Source organism: Pomacea canaliculata, linkage group LG2, assembly GCF_003073045.1.
Source record: "Pomacea canaliculata isolate SZHN2017 linkage group LG2, ASM307304v1, whole genome shotgun sequence".
Taxonomy (NCBI): Eukaryota; Metazoa; Mollusca; class Gastropoda; order Architaenioglossa; family Ampullariidae; genus Pomacea; species Pomacea canaliculata.
The window spans coordinates 23,810,251-23,827,296 of record NC_037591.1 but is presented as its reverse complement, the minus strand read 5'-3'; the positions used below and the strand labels follow the sequence as shown (position 1 = coordinate 23,827,296).

At 35.8% G+C, this 17,046-nt stretch overlaps 1 protein-coding gene across 1 annotated transcript; it reads left to right on the top strand.

Annotated features, from left to right (window-relative positions):
- Positions 1–7: 7 nt before the first annotated feature.
- Positions 8–16,625, top strand: LOC112556868 (dTDP-glucose 4,6-dehydratase-like). The gene is made up of 14 exons (XM_025226265.1): positions 8–76; positions 1,232–1,462; positions 2,918–2,979; positions 3,988–4,044; positions 4,355–4,409; positions 5,028–5,119; positions 5,465–5,578; positions 7,205–7,358; positions 7,670–7,722; positions 8,333–8,459; positions 9,051–9,136; positions 9,496–9,609; positions 10,163–10,264; positions 10,443–16,625. The coding sequence occupies exons 2-14, from the start codon at positions 1,420–1,422 to the stop codon at positions 10,563–10,565; spliced, it is 1,182 nt and encodes a 393-aa protein (XP_025082050.1). The 5' UTR covers positions 8–76; positions 1,232–1,419; the 3' UTR covers positions 10,566–16,625.
- The last annotated feature ends 421 nt before the right edge of the window (positions 16,626–17,046 follow it).

The following is a 17,046-nucleotide window of genomic DNA, read 5'->3' as shown; positions in this document are numbered from 1 at the left end:
AAGTCTTATACGAATATGAGCCATTTGAGGACAATAATGTCCCTCGGCACCCCGCCTCCCTTTTAGTGGCGTATACGTATGTTAATATGCTAATATGTGTTATTTTTCTGGAGAAAGGCTGGTTTCTATTATCTCTGAAAGAAAATGCAAATATTTGTCTTTTAAATGATCCAGTCAAGAAAAATTTACAAAACTATAGTAGATGTATGGTTTGTAAACATGCAGATAAATGGATGCTTTTTAAAAACTGCATATCTCAATGGTCACTAAACTGGTAAACATGACCGAGACATTCCTAAAAAGAAATAATTAGGACAGATGTGCAGATGTATCAGATACGATTCGAAATGTTAGATATACGTCGATCCGTACTGCAAGTGTGTTTTCCGGCCACTCCTATATTATAGTACTATTAGTATATAACTTGTCCCTTTATATACGTATACCTTTGTTTGGGGGTGCATGTATGGGTGCATGCGATCTTTCGATCGGGTGAATACAAATAACGGATCGAAGATCATTTTGCGGTGCATCTATACTACTTCGCATTTTTTACGAAATCTCATTTAACATTTATTAACTGCATGATTGAAAATAGCGAAATTTTGTGTTCTATATACTTCCTTTCATTAAATTGCATAGTGCATGCAGTTGTACATGGCAATTATAATAAGTAAATAGCTATAGCATACAGAATATCAGTTGTGAAATTCTATCATATATAAGTATACAAACATATATTCTTCTAAGCGAACTGGACATTGCAGACCATGCAGCGTCATGCATTCTATACCATGCATATCTTTTCCGTCTTATTGAGGGGAAGAATTATTAAATAGGCATCGATTTCGACACGTCACATATAGTATATACGGCTGTTATAAGTATGGGGCACTAAGAGGAATTGATTTTTTCTCTCTACAGCTATAAAACTCAATTTTATCACTATAAAATGCTTTCAACTTCCTAAAGTTATAGAACGCATTTTAATCATTATAAAATTAAATTGTAATTATAGCTAAATAAGGAATGAATCGTAAAGCTAAAAAGGATATAAATTGTATAAATGAAATACTTAAATTGTATAAATGAAATACTTAAGTTTTATCGGTTTACTATCTCTAGTTATAAAATGAATTGTATAGCCAGAGAGAGAGAGAAAAAAAATCACATGGCGCCCCTTTATGTATAAGTGCCATCTACGCGTTTTTCGTAATTTGCCTCTTAACAGGAAGTAAAAACGAGGAAGTAACGCACATGTACGAATACGATGATCTCTCGACCGTGTTTCAAAAGAGAAAAACGATAGAATGATGTGGGGAGCATGAAATGGGAAGAGACGCAGACAAAACATGTCGCATAGTCTGCAGAGCACTGGGCGACAGAGGTATCACGTGATGACCACCAAAGCTGAGCAAAATGGCGGTTGACATCAGGAAAGCGCGTGTGCTGGTGCTTGGTGGTGAGTTACACGCTACTTGGCTTAAATTTATATTGGTTGATATGCAGGTGTAAAGGTATTGTGACCATAAATTAATAGCGAAGTACAAGAGATTTGAAATGGCCCCGAAAATATATTATTAGAATGCATTAAATCGCAAATGGGGGTGCGGGGTGAGCTAGGCTTGTTCGGGATTCCCTGAGATGACACCGATCGATAATCCGCAACTTTGTCACCAGTGTTGGATCATGGATACTGAGGATATTGGTAATCTCATCACTTGCAGCTTTTAATTTTAATGCTCGCAATGTCGCATTTTGGTGTCACTTATTTTTTTTGACATAAACAAAACTGAGTTTGCGTTGCCCGTGTCGTATAGTTTCAGTTTCCTCGCTCTCGCTATATATAATTCATTCGTATAGAGTTGCAGTTGTGTTTATCAATTACAGCTGAAAAGATCTTGATGATGGGTTCATCTAATAGTAAGAGATATTTGACGAGAGTTTGAAGTGCGAAATATTCTAATTTTCTAAAAGCAGGTATCCTGGGCTCAACGAGGATTATCATAATATCATGTCTGTATTTTGTTTCCATTTCTGTGGTGTGACTCAACTAAATAGTCTCACATTCTGAGCTGCCAGTGTGCAGTTTTCTAGTTTCACAGCGTAGGATTAGAGGTGAATCTGAGGAAATGGAGTTGAAAAGCATTTGGTACCTTCATACAGAAAATCATATTTGAACATGTATTTATTTTTACATTTTAGATGCCTAACAGCCATGCTATTTTTTTAAAAAACCTCAGTATTTTAATATTTTGCATAACATGTTAGTATGTGACTTTCAACAGCTTATTTAGTTATTAGTAAAACTGTTCTTTCTTATTTTTTTGTGTGAATTTAGGTAATTAAAACTTGTGAATCCTTTGTAGGATGCATGATTGAAGAGAAAATCTGGTTTTTGTTGTGGCTCCTCTACTGCCCCATATTGGTGAATAGCCTATTTTTTTCCATCTGATGCATTCACAAAGCTAATTCACCTCAGTTTTAAAAAAAAAACCCAAAACAGGGGGAATGTGTTTGACACAGCACTGTCCAACACCTCAGTGCAAGTATTTGCTCTAAACTTGGAATTTTGTGGGAAAACACAACAGCTGATTATTTTCGATTACAGAAGGCAGGCTGTGTACAGACTGCAAACAAACTGGAGTTTTTTGTTCACTAGTCTGAATGAGTCTTGGACTGGCGACCTTCTGCTAAAAAAATTGAATGTGCTAACAATTAGGCTATGCAGCAGGTGCACATTCTTAAACCAGCTCCATGCGACAAGCTGTAACTAGTGGCATTATAGAATTTAGTTTTTGCAGGGACATAGGCATATACTGTAGCTGATTAGTGAAAGAAAACCCAAGAGTCAAAATTCAAAAGAAGAGTTACAGTTCATGGTTTGGATACATTTTAAAATCATGTTTTATTGCAGGCACTGGTTTCATTGGAAGAAATTTTGTCCATTATCTTGTCACCAAAGATCTTGCCTCGAAGGTAAAATATAAACTTAAGATTCGTCTTTCTATCCTTAAAATATCAATAAACATAAACAAAATGACATAGAAATGACCATGTATAGAAAATAAGAACCATGCCTCACTCAGCCCTTTTTTATTTGGTTCCTTTGATCACATGAAGGTGATAAGTGGAGTATTGCTCTTTTTCTTCTAAGCACAAATAGTTGATAGGGGGACATCATAAAAAGAATGAATGCAGTTATTTACAAGAAGGAGACAAAGGTGGCAAGAAGCAGTAAAGGGCAAGTTATCCAGAGTTGGCACTATGTGGTCCTTGTACTGTTGCAGTCAACATTAGTACCCACAGGAGTGGGACAAGAAATATGGCAGGGATCGAGTTACCACACTTTTTTGAGACAAGATCTTGATTACACCATGACTAGTGATTATGAGACAGATAAACCAAAATCCAGGACGTAGACTCAAAGAAATATTAAAGGGCACAAACAGACTTTTAAGACCTATGATACTTGTGGTAAAATAAACAGACCTTTTTCTAAAAAAAAAAAAAAGACATCTGAAAAGCTTTTCTAGTGTGGTGCATGCATTAAAACACGCACTTTTATTTATTATTAACTGAACAGCATTTTACATTTTTCAAGATGCATTATTTATTAGGCAGTCTGTTGGTGCACCTATTCATGCCTGTCACCAATACAGTGAAGATTGGCTGTCCTGGGTTCAGATTTTGTCTCAGGCATACTGTTCTTTCTCTTCTTGTGCCATCTGTTTACAGGGCTGGCTGCTTTGCTTTAATATAGCCTTGGTTTCTGGCTCGGTGTAAAACACCAATCCCCCCTCTCCCAAGATGCATTATTAAATAAAATTAAAGGAATAATCATTGTTTAAAGCATATATATATATACTAGATGGTAAGATAACATAGATGCATATGGTTGCTTTTACATGCACATATGGCGTCAAGGGAATTAAAAAAATCATGGCGAAATATTTGCAGTCATATATTTCACTTGCTTGTCACTAGATTCGTGTTGCTGACAAAGTTCCTCCTCAAATGGCATGGATGAATCCTGTTCATAGTGTTAGTATATTTTCATTATTATACTTGATTATCAGCTTTATATATATATAATTAGCAAGTGAGCCAAACTATATAATTTACATAGACAATGTCAAAATTAATTATTTTTAGTCATTTATTAAATATTGCAGAATATCCATTTTTAAAAACTATTTAGGCTATGAGTTCCTTGTTAAAAAGTGTATAATTGGCTAAAAAAAAATCTTTTAAAACACTGGAGAGATCTGTTGCAATGTCAGCTTAGTTTACTATTATGTTTGCTATTATTACTACATGGATGTTAACTAGAATAAAACATTCCTTCATGCAGGCAGCATTTGCCAGTCCCATTGTTGAATTCAAGCACTCAAACCTCATTAGCTCAAGTAAGTATTTGTGTTTAGGTCTGAACTCTTATGTATAGTACTTCTTCTGTTAATTGCAAAGAAACTAAATATAAAGTTTGGCTTAGTATAGCTTCCTGTTTCAGAACATCAGATTTGCATTAGACATCCTTATTTTCAATCCTTTTTGTGTAGCTTCATATTTTAGATTATAGTTTAGTTTCTTAGGTCCCAGGCTTAAATGCATCTTGCTTGTCTTGTTTATGGTTCAGTTTCCCCCCTTGCTTTTGATATTTTGTGCTTTTTTAATCATAGTGAATCTACTTTGACTATCCATTTATGGAATTACATTATCTGATACTATTCTCAGTATATTAATTTGCAACTGGCAAGAAAGATTTTCCCAGCAGACTAAATTAATTTTGTTCTTTCGTATGGGATAACCTAAATGGTGAGTTATCAGCTATAATGGCTGGTCTTCTTGCAAGAATTGAAGAAGGGTTAGGGTTGCTGACAAACTGAAATATCCTGGATGGAGAAGTAGTTATTACAATATCAATATTTTTGGAATTCTGTGCACATTCCATGCTTGTCTTGTCAGTGCCTAGCAGCAAGATATACATGAATTTCTGTCATGAAACAAAGTTGTATTGTTTCTAGCTTCAGCAGAAAATGCTTTCTCAACGGATGGAGAGCCATTTGACTATGTGGTGAATTTTGCAGCAGAAACCAAGTATGGTCAGAGTGAACCAGTGAGTACTGGTGGTGATACAGTATGTTTAGCAATTGCTGAATTGGGTGCTAGAGAAAAAAAACAAAACATATTAAAAGCCTTTAAAACATTGTCTGCCAAAAGGTGTATTTCAGCATTTAGATTAACGATGACATTAATGTAGTATTGCATAAACTGAGAAATATTAAAATGATTTATGTGGTCTGTGAGAAATTTAAAAGACCAGAAACTAGAGCTTAACACATCATTGAAATTTTTCTGTAGTGTCAAAAAGATGCTTGCATTACTATTTTCTACAATTTATTTTATCGTGAAGGTGACCAGTGACCTGCAGGGTTTTAAATTACTTCCTCTGAATGCTTAGGTATACCATGAGGGTATTGTACGGCTGAGTGAAAACTGTGCTCGGACTGCTGCTCGCTGCAATGTTCAGATGTACGTTGAACTCTCCAGCGGTCAGATGCTATCATCAGATAAGGTGCGTATGTGTGTGTGGTAGCCATTTCTGCTCAGGATGTTCTCATCTTTGTCTCTTGTATTTATGTCATATATTCTTCTCCAAGAACATATGTTAAAAATCTGCATCATTTTCAAAATAATCATATCTTATCCACATGACCTTGTAATGTTTCTGCATGGTCAAAGTTTTCACTTCACAGTTCATTTTATGGTGAGTGTGCCAGTCCCTGACACAGGAGGTACCTGCTGCACTCTTGCCTGTGCAAAGTGTTTCTATCATTCCTAGACAAATATATTGATAAAATTTCCAACGTTATTGAAGGCAAATTTTACTGTTTGAGAGCTTGACTGTCTTAATTGCTGAAGAAAAGTAAATTATTTTTTAATTATGTTGTCATACAAATTTAAACAGAGGAAGTTGAAATAAGTTTGAGAGAGACTAAAATGCAAGAGTATAAATAAATTCTGAGGAAATCTAATGTTTTATTTTCAGAATTTGTGAAATTTTCTAATAATATCAAAAAAAACTTTCTTGAAATGAAGTTTGAAATTCTAAATGAAATTTTAGTCTCATATTTGGTAAGGCATTACCATTATAAATACTGTATATAGCTAAATAAGGAATGAATTGTATAGCTAAAATGGATAGGCTGTATTAATGAAGTCAAAGACTGGATGGTAACAAACTTAAACTCAATGGTGATAAAACGGAATCCCACCTATGTTTGAGAAGAACAAATCCATCTTCACTTGTTTGTCCACCAAATCACATTAACCAACATCACCTTTGTATCCTCCGTCAGGAATCTGGGATTGTCAGTGCAGACATGACTCTTGCTAAACAAGTTAAAGCTGTCTGTCAGTCTGCCTAGTATGAGCTACACAAGATCAGCGCCATCTGTCACATTCTGTCTATGTGCACTACCAAAACTCTTACTCTAACGGGACCACGCCACCCCTCTCCTTCATTTTCTACACTGGCTACCATCCGTTCTTGCATCGAGTACAAGCTGTCCATGCTGTATTTTAATTTCTTCGCAGGCACCTGCCCTGATTATTTCTCTGGACTGCTCTTCCCCAATGTCCCAGTTAGACAAATCTGCTCCTTGTCTGATGATCGTCTCCTTACTCTCCCAGTCATCAGAACAACAACATATGGACATAGGACTTTTAGTTAATGTGCAGCAAAACAATGGAGCTCTGTCCCTTTCCGTATCTGCCACCTACCCACTCTTGAATCCTTTAAATGTGCACTGAAAATGCACCTCTTCCATCAACATTACTTCTAACACCCTTTCCCACAAAGCTAGTCTTTTTTCCACATCCTTCTCTGCTCGTCTTTCTTTTGCAATATTATGTTACTCTCAGTTCTTATTCTTGTTATTTGGTTCCTTTTTGTGTTTTCTGTATTTGATTTCATTGTTTGTTAGTACTGTTGATTATTCTTTTATAGTGCATATTTTATTTATTTGTTTTCCTGTCCCTCGTATGCTGTCCGTGTTTCGTTCTTGTTCTTAGGTGCTAACAGCATGTTCCTTAGGAGTGCGAGTATGCGTTTTACAAATTTTACATTTATTATTATTAAGTAGTATTGTAATTAGCATTTAAGAGTTTGTAATGGCAAATATGTTATGCCTATGTACAGAAGCCAACAAAGGAAGACAGCAAGTGTAACCCATGGACAAATTTAGCCCGCCACAAGTTGGCAGTAGAGGAATTGTTGAAGGATATTTCAGGCCTAAATTATGCAGTGATACGTCCAGCCATAGTTTATGGTCCAGGAGATAGACAAGGCATTAGTGAGTATCTATATGGTTGTATCTAAGAATTCATGCTCATGTCATTCTGTGTGGGAACTGAGAGAGAGTGCATGTGTGAATTTTTTTTCAGAATTCTAACATCACCTTGGTTTTTTGGTTTTAAGCATCTTGAAAATCTTTGAAATCAGTTTGTGATGGTTTTAAACATCTTGAAAATCTTTGCAATCAGTTATTGGCTGCTACTGCATAGGAAATGAGATCTCAGGTGATACAAAGTACTTTAGCAGTAAATTGAGCCTGAGATGATAGAAGCAAATGTGATACAATTATGTTCATATTTTATGTTACAGCACCAAGGCTTCTGATAGGTGCCATCTATCGATACACCAAAGAGAAAATGAAGGTCAGTATCCTTACATTCTTTGCTGATACATGATTTTAGTGGCAGAGCATACTTGTTGATGCTAGGTATCACTGTTAAAGGCTCCATTCTTACTGGTGCTTGATCAACTATCACTTTACAACACTTGCTGGTATCAGTGATCAAATGTCAGAAATTGTCTGCTGACAAGAGTTGATTGTCCATCACTGGAAAGTACTTGCTGACTGCTGTCAATATTTTCTGACTTTAAGTAATCATTTGTTTTGGAAGAGTATTTTCTGTTGATCGTTGACAGCTGCTGTGTAGTTTAGTCCTTGTTACTCCTGGAGGAGCATAGGGCCGCAACAACACTTCACCAGCGGACCCGGTTTTGGGCAGCTACCTTTCAGTTGGGCCCATGTGGTTCTGACATCCTTTGCCTCGCTTTCTACTATTCTTTTCCAAGTCTGCTTTGGTCTCCCAACTCTCTTCCCCTGAGGATTCCAGTCAGCTGCTGTATAGTGCTTGCTAATGATCAATTTTCAGCAGATAATAACTAGTGTCACTAAGAAATGCTGATTTAATGATAGCTGTTTAGCTCTCATCGCATTTAATGCTGCTGTTGTCACTTCTTTGATATTGACTTTTTTAGATGTTATGGACCAAGGATTTGCACATGAACACAGTGCATGTGGAGGATGTGTGCGCAGCAGTGTGGCATGTTTTCACTCATGCTAAGCCTGGTCAGCTGTTTAATCTTGTGGATAAAGGAGACACAAGTAGGTTTTGAATGTTTCACTTGAGTTTTATGCAAGCCATTCAGTTTACACCTCCATTACATATTTGTAATTAGCTGCAATGTTGCATCAGTAGATGATGATTTGGAGCTAACTAAATATCAGTCTGTTTACAGACAATTTTAGTGATTTCATCCTCTAGCAGCGAATTTGCTAGCTGGTCATTTTTCCTTACAGAGTTTGAAATGTCTTATAGATGTTGGCATCTGGGTGTGATTATGTGATATGGCTAACAGTTTTTTTGAGGGTAGAATACTATCCCTTGCAATACTGTTGGTCATGTTAACCATCATGTAACAACCCCATCTTTACACTGTTTACAAGGCCTATATATCTTCATACCTTCATCTGTTGCTTTACGCTCTACTCTCGTACTTCATCTTTATGTTGTTCAGCATGCCTGTATGTCCACTGTCTGTTATCTTTCATTTATCATTACTGGTCTGTGCAGAGAGTGCGATCTGTCTTGGTCATGGTGCTTGCATTATAAGTATTCACTATTATTAGTAGTAAGTGGAGGAGATATTCAGCATGTTCGTTTTATCACTTATCACTGTGGATTGTTCTACTCAGCACAGGGAAAAATTTCTGAGCTGGTGTCACAGCTGTTCAGTATCCAGTATGACTTCATGGGCTCTGTGCTGTCATCAATGGCAAAGGTAAGTGTTATTGTCTGATGCATGTTTTGTTCTTCTTGGCACAAATAAATATCTAACGTCCCATTGTTTGATCTATGCTATCTATTCTGTTTATAAGTGCAGTTTATTGCCTGTTGTATATTAACAACATGATTCCTTCTTTATTGACAATCGTTTCAAATAGCATTCTTTCTTTATTGTGTTGTATAGTGCAGCAGTTTTGTTCCATGAAAAGATTTTGTTTCCCTTTAAAAAAGAAAGAGGCCTGTTCTATTGTCTGCTTTGTAGTTACTGCCTTGCCAGGCTGATGTTATTCTTTTAGCAAGAAAATAAATTGTATGTTTGTGCAGCCTTGAATTTATGGTTTTGTATCATTGCAGGTGAATATGTCAAATGTAGTGGAGGACATAAATGATAAGCATATGGCTCCATGGGCTGATGCATGTCAGCGTGACAATATAGTCAACACTCCTCTCACACCTTTCATTGACCAGGTATTATCTCACATCTAGATTACTGTATAGCTAAAGTATTAGGCAGCCTCATAGTGCTGCAGCAAGCTTCATAACACTATAGCCATATTTATTATTCTTTGCATATACAAGACCTTTTATGCTGTTTTCCCTAAATGATTTCTGAATAAATATTTAATCCCATGGAAAAATCTGTAATGTTGATTCAATATATTTAATCAGTTGCAGATCAAACAAATGTAATGTTTTTGTCCTGATCTATAATTCCTGTAATTCTGATAATTTAATATAGTAAAGGCAGGAAACGATAAGGATAAACAGGTTTGGTGTGTGTATGTGCTTGCATATGTATTTTCTGCCATCTGTATCCTTTCTTTATGGTGACTCTTTGTTTTGTTTGTTTAAAAAAAATTCATGTAATCTCTTATCTTCACTACATTTTTCCAGTTGAAAACCTGTCTAAAAGTGATGACTTACAACAACTTTTGCACATACAAAGCATCTGCAGTTTTGTTCATTTCTATTCACACTGTCCCTATCTATCTTTTAACAGTCAGTGTATCATTCTGTCCAGGAATTGCTTTACAACAAACATCTGCATATGGATGGCACAAAGATAGAACAGACTGGATTCCACTATTCTTATCCTGAACTTCAGCTACAAACACTGCGACAGGTAACTGTACAAAAAAAAGATAGCAGAATACTACAGAACCCATCAAAGTAAACTACTAAATTATTGGCTATAATTTATGTTTAAAAATAGGCAGTTTCACAGAGTTGAAATCTTCCAATTTTATTTCAGCCTGTACCATTCTTCCTTTTATTTATTTGCATATGTTTTCTCTTTCTAGGTGCTGGATGACTATATACAAATGGGGCTGTTTCCACGATGTCTCTTGGAAGGTGACACATACTATGATCGTCCAGCTGATGATTATGAGGAGGGTGGAGTTGATGAGTTTGAAGATCATTGATACACACCTTTATCATCTCTTCCTGTCCCATGCAGGTGTGCTTGGTTGTAACTTTCTGGCTCTGGTTGAGCTGATGCCTGTCATCATGTGTACGTCTCTCCCTGTTCATGTTGCTTCACTGCAGGATCATGCCACCAGATGGTTTGCATTCGGTGTAAGAAATGGCTTGTGTCATTCATTGTTTCTAGCTTGATACATGTGTACTTCTCTTGTACAATTTAAAAAAAATGTTACATGTGGAAATGAGACTTTTACTGTCTGCTTCTGCGCAGAGCAAGTTGTGTCTTTAATATTCACATAAAGAAATTTGACAAATGGGACAACACATGGGGCATACACATCAAAATTCCAGAACCCAGTTGAAATGGCTGATCAGAAGGTGCGGAGAACATATTCCATTTGAAAGTTGGGTTTCTGGCATCGTTTGGAGAAGGAGCAGGATGATGTTTTATCATGTGCTAGAGAAGAATGCATTCACAACCCCTCTTCCTGTGATTAAAGTTTTAGATATTTCATAGAAGAGTGCTGATGTATTGTAAGTTCACTGAAATTTCTTAAACATTTTGGATAAGCATGATCTCCACTTAGTAAAACATTGGGCTGGACCTGTCAAAAACATTGTGTAGTTGGGGGGCAAAGTGCTCATGCTTTTTCCATTTGCTGCTAGCTTTTAAGAAGTTCTTTTAATACTCTTGGTCATTTTATATTGAAGCAAACTATTTTTGTCTATGTGCCAATGGAACATGTTGCTTTTAATTGCTTGAGCAATTTTTGTGATACCCTGTTAAGTATCTGAGCATGTCAAATTCTCATGAAACCAAAGACACGCTGACATTGATGTTTTATTTTTTTACTTTCACTGTGACTGTATTTTGAGAGGAGATATAGTAAGCACTTGTATGTTGGCCACAGTCAGCCTAAATATTGGTCAGTCAGCATAAACAGTTCATTAGCTGTACACCTGGAACAAAGGCCACTCGTGTTCTTCTGGCTCTTTTGGCAGCCAGCTTAGTATTTTTGGTGTATTTAAAATACAATAATAGTAAAGTACTTTTATATAGTGTTGTTCCCACCAAAGGTTCAATACATGAACCAAGCATGTGCACCAAGCAAAACACTCACACATGGTGTACATACAATCCCTCACACACAATCGTACAAGGAGAATATGGATAATTCATTGAACAGCAAGAATAGAAGATTAGTGAAGAAAAGCCTGACAGAATTAGTACTGGAAGCTAGTGCAGTTCTTTGAGCTAGTGTGTGATATGCTTGTGTCTTGATTTTCATAAAACTAGTAGCATTGTTTTGGACCCTTTGCAAGGGAGCAATCTGTTCTTGAGGCATACTCATCCAAGCTACATAGTATTTCTTTAAATGACTTGTGAAAAGGTATAGTTAGAAGCTAAACATCAAGTTGAAAATGTCTTCTTAAACAGGGTACAACACTAAAAATGTATAGAAGTAGTTGAGAACTTGTGATTGTTTGAGCATTAATTATGATAACCTTGGGGAGAATTTTGAAGCAGTTGGACACTGCAGAATATGTAGCATTGATCATGCTAGCATTGGACAGAATTTTGAAGGAATTGAACTCTGTAGAATGTGTAGCATGGAAGTTATAAAATCAAACAGCTTGTATTTATGAATGCAGTTGTCCATTTGTTGGTGTAACCGGTGATGACCTCTAAAGGGCAGGCTCTTTTTGAAACGTCTTTTGAAGATTTTGCACCAGGGTTTTTCACACATTGTAGAAAGATATATGCTGTTTGTTATTTGTCCATTGATCTGATTTCAAAGTCAAATCAAAAATCTGCTCTTTATTAATGAGATAGTAGTGTCTTTTCTCTCCTAGATGTGATAGAAAGTATTCTCCAAGATAGAACACTTGGGGTGAACAGCTCTCTGCATAGTAGTAGGGTTTTATGAATGAACTGATTTTGTAGCATTTATCTGCTATATGATTCTATTCTGTGGGAAAGAGCTTCCACAGAAATCTTAACACACAGCACTATTACACTTAAAACTGGTTGCTGCTAAAATTCTGTGCTGATGCTTCTTGTTTATACCAAAGGTCTGCTGTACTAAAATAATACTACCAGCAAATAACACTACTTGCTGCCTGCTGAATTGCTATTTAAATGCCAAACTTCGTGCACTGCTGATGACACACTTTTAGTTTGAAATCTCGCTTTATACAATTTGCAGAAAGGTACAGTTCTGATAATGTCGTCTGCTGGATAAGAGAGATGTTCAGAGCAGCATCTTGCCTGCTTTTATGTCTTGTTGCAAGGTGTTTTTTTTAAGATTGCAGATATTTCAGCTATGAGACCACCACCAACAGACCAATCTTAAAACGTGCTCTCAGCATTGTGACTTGCCAAGTGCATATACTACTACACCTCAGAGCTAGAAAGGTTGACCAGAATGTACTTCCATTGGGGTAGGATACAGCCATTCATGTGCCATTGAAATGGTAGTCAGTCCAAAGAAGACTGAAATATAAAAACATTTAAGAAACGTATCTGTGATGATAAAGGAAAACAATGATGGATGAATGTATTTGCATGTGCGTGTGTATGCGCATGCAAAAGCGCTGTTGTGTGTTGGTATATATTTGAACATCTCTGTATATGTTGCTCATGTGAGCAGAAGACTTATCAGCATAAAATAATTAAGAAATTGCTTTTGATTTGCTTTGCGAATGCAATTTTATGGTTAGAGTCAGTATGCTAATTTACAAATTGGTGACATAAAGCTAATATTAAATTATCCTTACATATATCTTTTAGGAGCCAAAACCTCCAGTGGCCGCCATGATTGGAAATTTGTGGTTTTTGATCATTTTAAAGGTTTGCTAATGTTTCCAGTTCACACGTAAAACTTCAGCAACACCAAAATGAACTTGCGTTCAGGTGCTGGATAACTGCCATACAATTTTGGAGTACCATTCGATCCTGTTTTCTTTGTTCTTATAAAACATGTTATCCCATACCCTTTTGGTAAGTTTTTGCAATATTATGTTTGTCTTTATCTGTTCAACAACTGCAGGGACATTGCACACTCATATTATTGAAATGCTTTTAGCAGTTGATATTTACGCTGTTCTGTTGATGTGTATTTTATAGCTCATTTCTTTTTTTTTGACCTCTTATCATTTGAAAGTGAAAATGGTACAGAAGTACGCAATAATATTACATGCTTCTTTTACGACGTTGTTGGCCTTTCCACATAGTCCAAACACCCCAGAACGTACATATCAGAATTCCTATTTTCAGCCAGTATGGCTTATTTTATTTAGCATATCTGTTTGTTCTGTGCAAGGCTTCATGTGATGCACATCTGTATTTTTTTTTTTTTTGGTTTTGTGTTTATAATCCTTCATTATTGTTTTACTTTTAGTGATGTAGTGTTAAGAATTTTTTTCTTCCTTTGATTGTACAGACACATAATTGTTCATAATATTGTCTTTCCTTGAAATATCTTGATAAGGGTAGTATGTTGAAGATCTAATTTCCATGCTTTTCCTTTGTTTTAGGGAGAGAAACTCTTGTTTACACACAACATTGTGGTGAAACATTTTTGTCAGGAATTTAGCAAAAATGGCTTATGCATCATTTCTTAAGTTTATACATATACAATATACATTCAACTAGCTTTTGATGGCAGTACTTCATTTAAAAAAAAACTCTCCCATTTGTTCATTGTAAAAGAAATGAATAAAACATTTAAAAATAAGATAGAAGACCTATTGTGATAATGCTATACAGCTGATTATTCTAAATATTGGCATTTGTGTAATGTGCTTATAAAGAGGAAAGTTGGTGGTCTGCATAAAACAGTTTTGGTAAGTCGTTAGATTCGATTAAAGCTTTACAATGTGATATTAGGGTTAACCTATGAAGACCTCAAACTGAGTCTAAAATCAGCTAATTCACAGACAACCGTATTTAAAAACATGTGCTAAACAATAAGATGCCTTTTAAACGTGCTTAGAAAGCATTCCTGTATCTTTATGTTTTGATTATTTTTTTTTTCTCTGTTAGTCAAATTCTATCGACGTTTAAAATGTGATATTAAGGTTAACCCATCAAGATCTCAAACTGACTATGAAATCAGCCAATTCACAGACAACCATATTTAAAAACATGTACTAAAAAAATTTTTAAATAAGCTTAGAAAGCATTCCTGCTAATTGAAAAACTGAATTGGATAACATTTTGTGATCTGACAGAAGGCATTCCATTTATTTTCCCTGTGCTTTTTGCATGTGTAGAAAGTGTGGACATAATTTTTGGAAATGACTCCTGAATAATATTGTTGAGTCGTGGTTGTGGCAATAGCCAATAGTATTAGTTGTTGATCATATTTCTGTGCCATTGTGAACATTTCTGTTTTAGAAAATGCTTATGCTGCAAAGTAGAAGTCAATGCTGTGAGCAGGGACTGAAACCTAGAAATAAACCTGACCAAAGACATGGAGGTTGGGGGAAGGGGGGAGATTAGGCCACTAAGGACAGTGAACTGGTTTATAAGTTGAATTTCTAGAAAACATTTGTTCCTGTAAAGAGATGGTGACTAAAGCAAAAGTTCATTCTACTAAAGCTGCATGAATGCATAGTAGTTATTAGGTAACAAACGGAAAAGCAGTCAAATGGCAAGTTGAGGTTATATGATACATGCTGACATTCTGAATTGTGTCTGATCAAATTTTTGGGTTGCAAAATGATCGTTTACAATTGCATCTAAAACAGTCATCAAAATGCTAGCATCCTGAGTTTAGTGATGAAAATTTGAGTGAATTGGAGAATACTGGTGTAGCAAAGGATAATGTTATAAACAGTAATATAGTGCTTCAGTTCATCTTCATGCTTTGATATGGCAGTTGTTGTGAAAGAAGTTATTGGGTTAACAGTCTCTATGTTAAAAATAGAGGAATGCCACTGCATTGCAAAACAGGTATCCTTTGGTGTCACATGCATTGAAACTGGTTATTTTGGCAGTAGAAGTGGTACAGATCCTTGCATACATTCGAAACAAATGCACCCTGCTTTTTTAAATAGTCTACATTTCTTGTAAGCTAAGGCAGATATTATATATCTATATAGAAATAGCTTGCAATCTATAAATAAAGGTCATGCTGGTTTGTCAAATGGGTCTGTGGTAAAACTGCTAACACTACTCCCCATCAAATGCTTGTAAAACTTGTGCCTACATCACTTTTCGAGTTTTCATGAAATAGTACGCAAACATGGCAGCCTTCTTGGATCAGCTTAAAGCTGGTTTTGATGCAATTGTAAGTAAACAATCATTTTGCTAATTGAAATGTTGATCATTATTCAGAACTTACCATTTGAGTTGCTTTTCTCTTTAAGCTGTATATATATATTAGCATGTGAAAACCAAAACTGTTAAAGTTGAGTTTGGGGTAGTTATTCTCCCAATGTCCTAAAATTAGGGATGAAAGATGATGTGGCTTCTACATGCACCATTGATTACTGTGTCATAGTGGAACTGCCCAACTATTTCTACCTGGAACAGAAGCTATAGACTGGAGATGAAGCTCCTGAGAGGTATCTACAAGGCAACAAGGCAGAAGCAACACTGGATCCTTTAATTACAATCAGGTGCAATATTGGAGGTGACTTGTGTTTGGTCACTAGCTGCTGTTTCAGGTACCTCTCTTGGGCTGTAACTGTGGAGGTGGTGACCTTTAAGGCAGCAAGGTACTCCCAGTCTGTAACTATGGTCTCCTGAAGTTTTGAGTAGAGTATGTACATGTTCATCTCTTTTGCAGATGTCTGTGCCAAGTCATAATTATGTGGTCAAGCATAAGTGTCAGTTTTCTAGACATAAAATCAGCTTTTATCAGATGAATGGAAAATGTGTTCTCTTAATTTGTCATCACATTGCCATGCTGGAACATGTTTCAGGCAGTTTGTAATTACTAAATGTGCTCGCAAATGGATTGCATTTTTCGTCTGATATCTGTGCAATGCTTGAAGTAATGTGCTCTTACAAACTTTTACATTAAAGATAGCCGGTGCTATAGCTTTTATGCAAACATACTTGTCTACTTCTTTGGAAAGTGAATTGTTCATTTCTTTGCCAGTGTAAAAGCTGTTCATTCTGACAGTAAATCTGTAGTACTTAAGTGTTTGTATTCTGTTGCACTCAAAATGTGATATTTGGAAATTACAGGATATGTTCTGTGCAAAGGTTAAAAACTGGGTGAGACAAATTATGTAACATTATTAGGCATTTTCAAGTTAACGACAACTGCTTGTGATAGACATTTAAAAAATTATGAGCAAATTATAAATGCAGTCTACTGAAACTAGAGTAAATCCAAAGCTCCTTCATATTACTATGTTTCTGTAAATACAGTGAGGTAGAAAACCTGAAAATCAAAAAAATCCTTAAACTATTTGACATGCATCTTGTTCAGGATACACAAGGTACATTACAGAAGGTGCAATGGC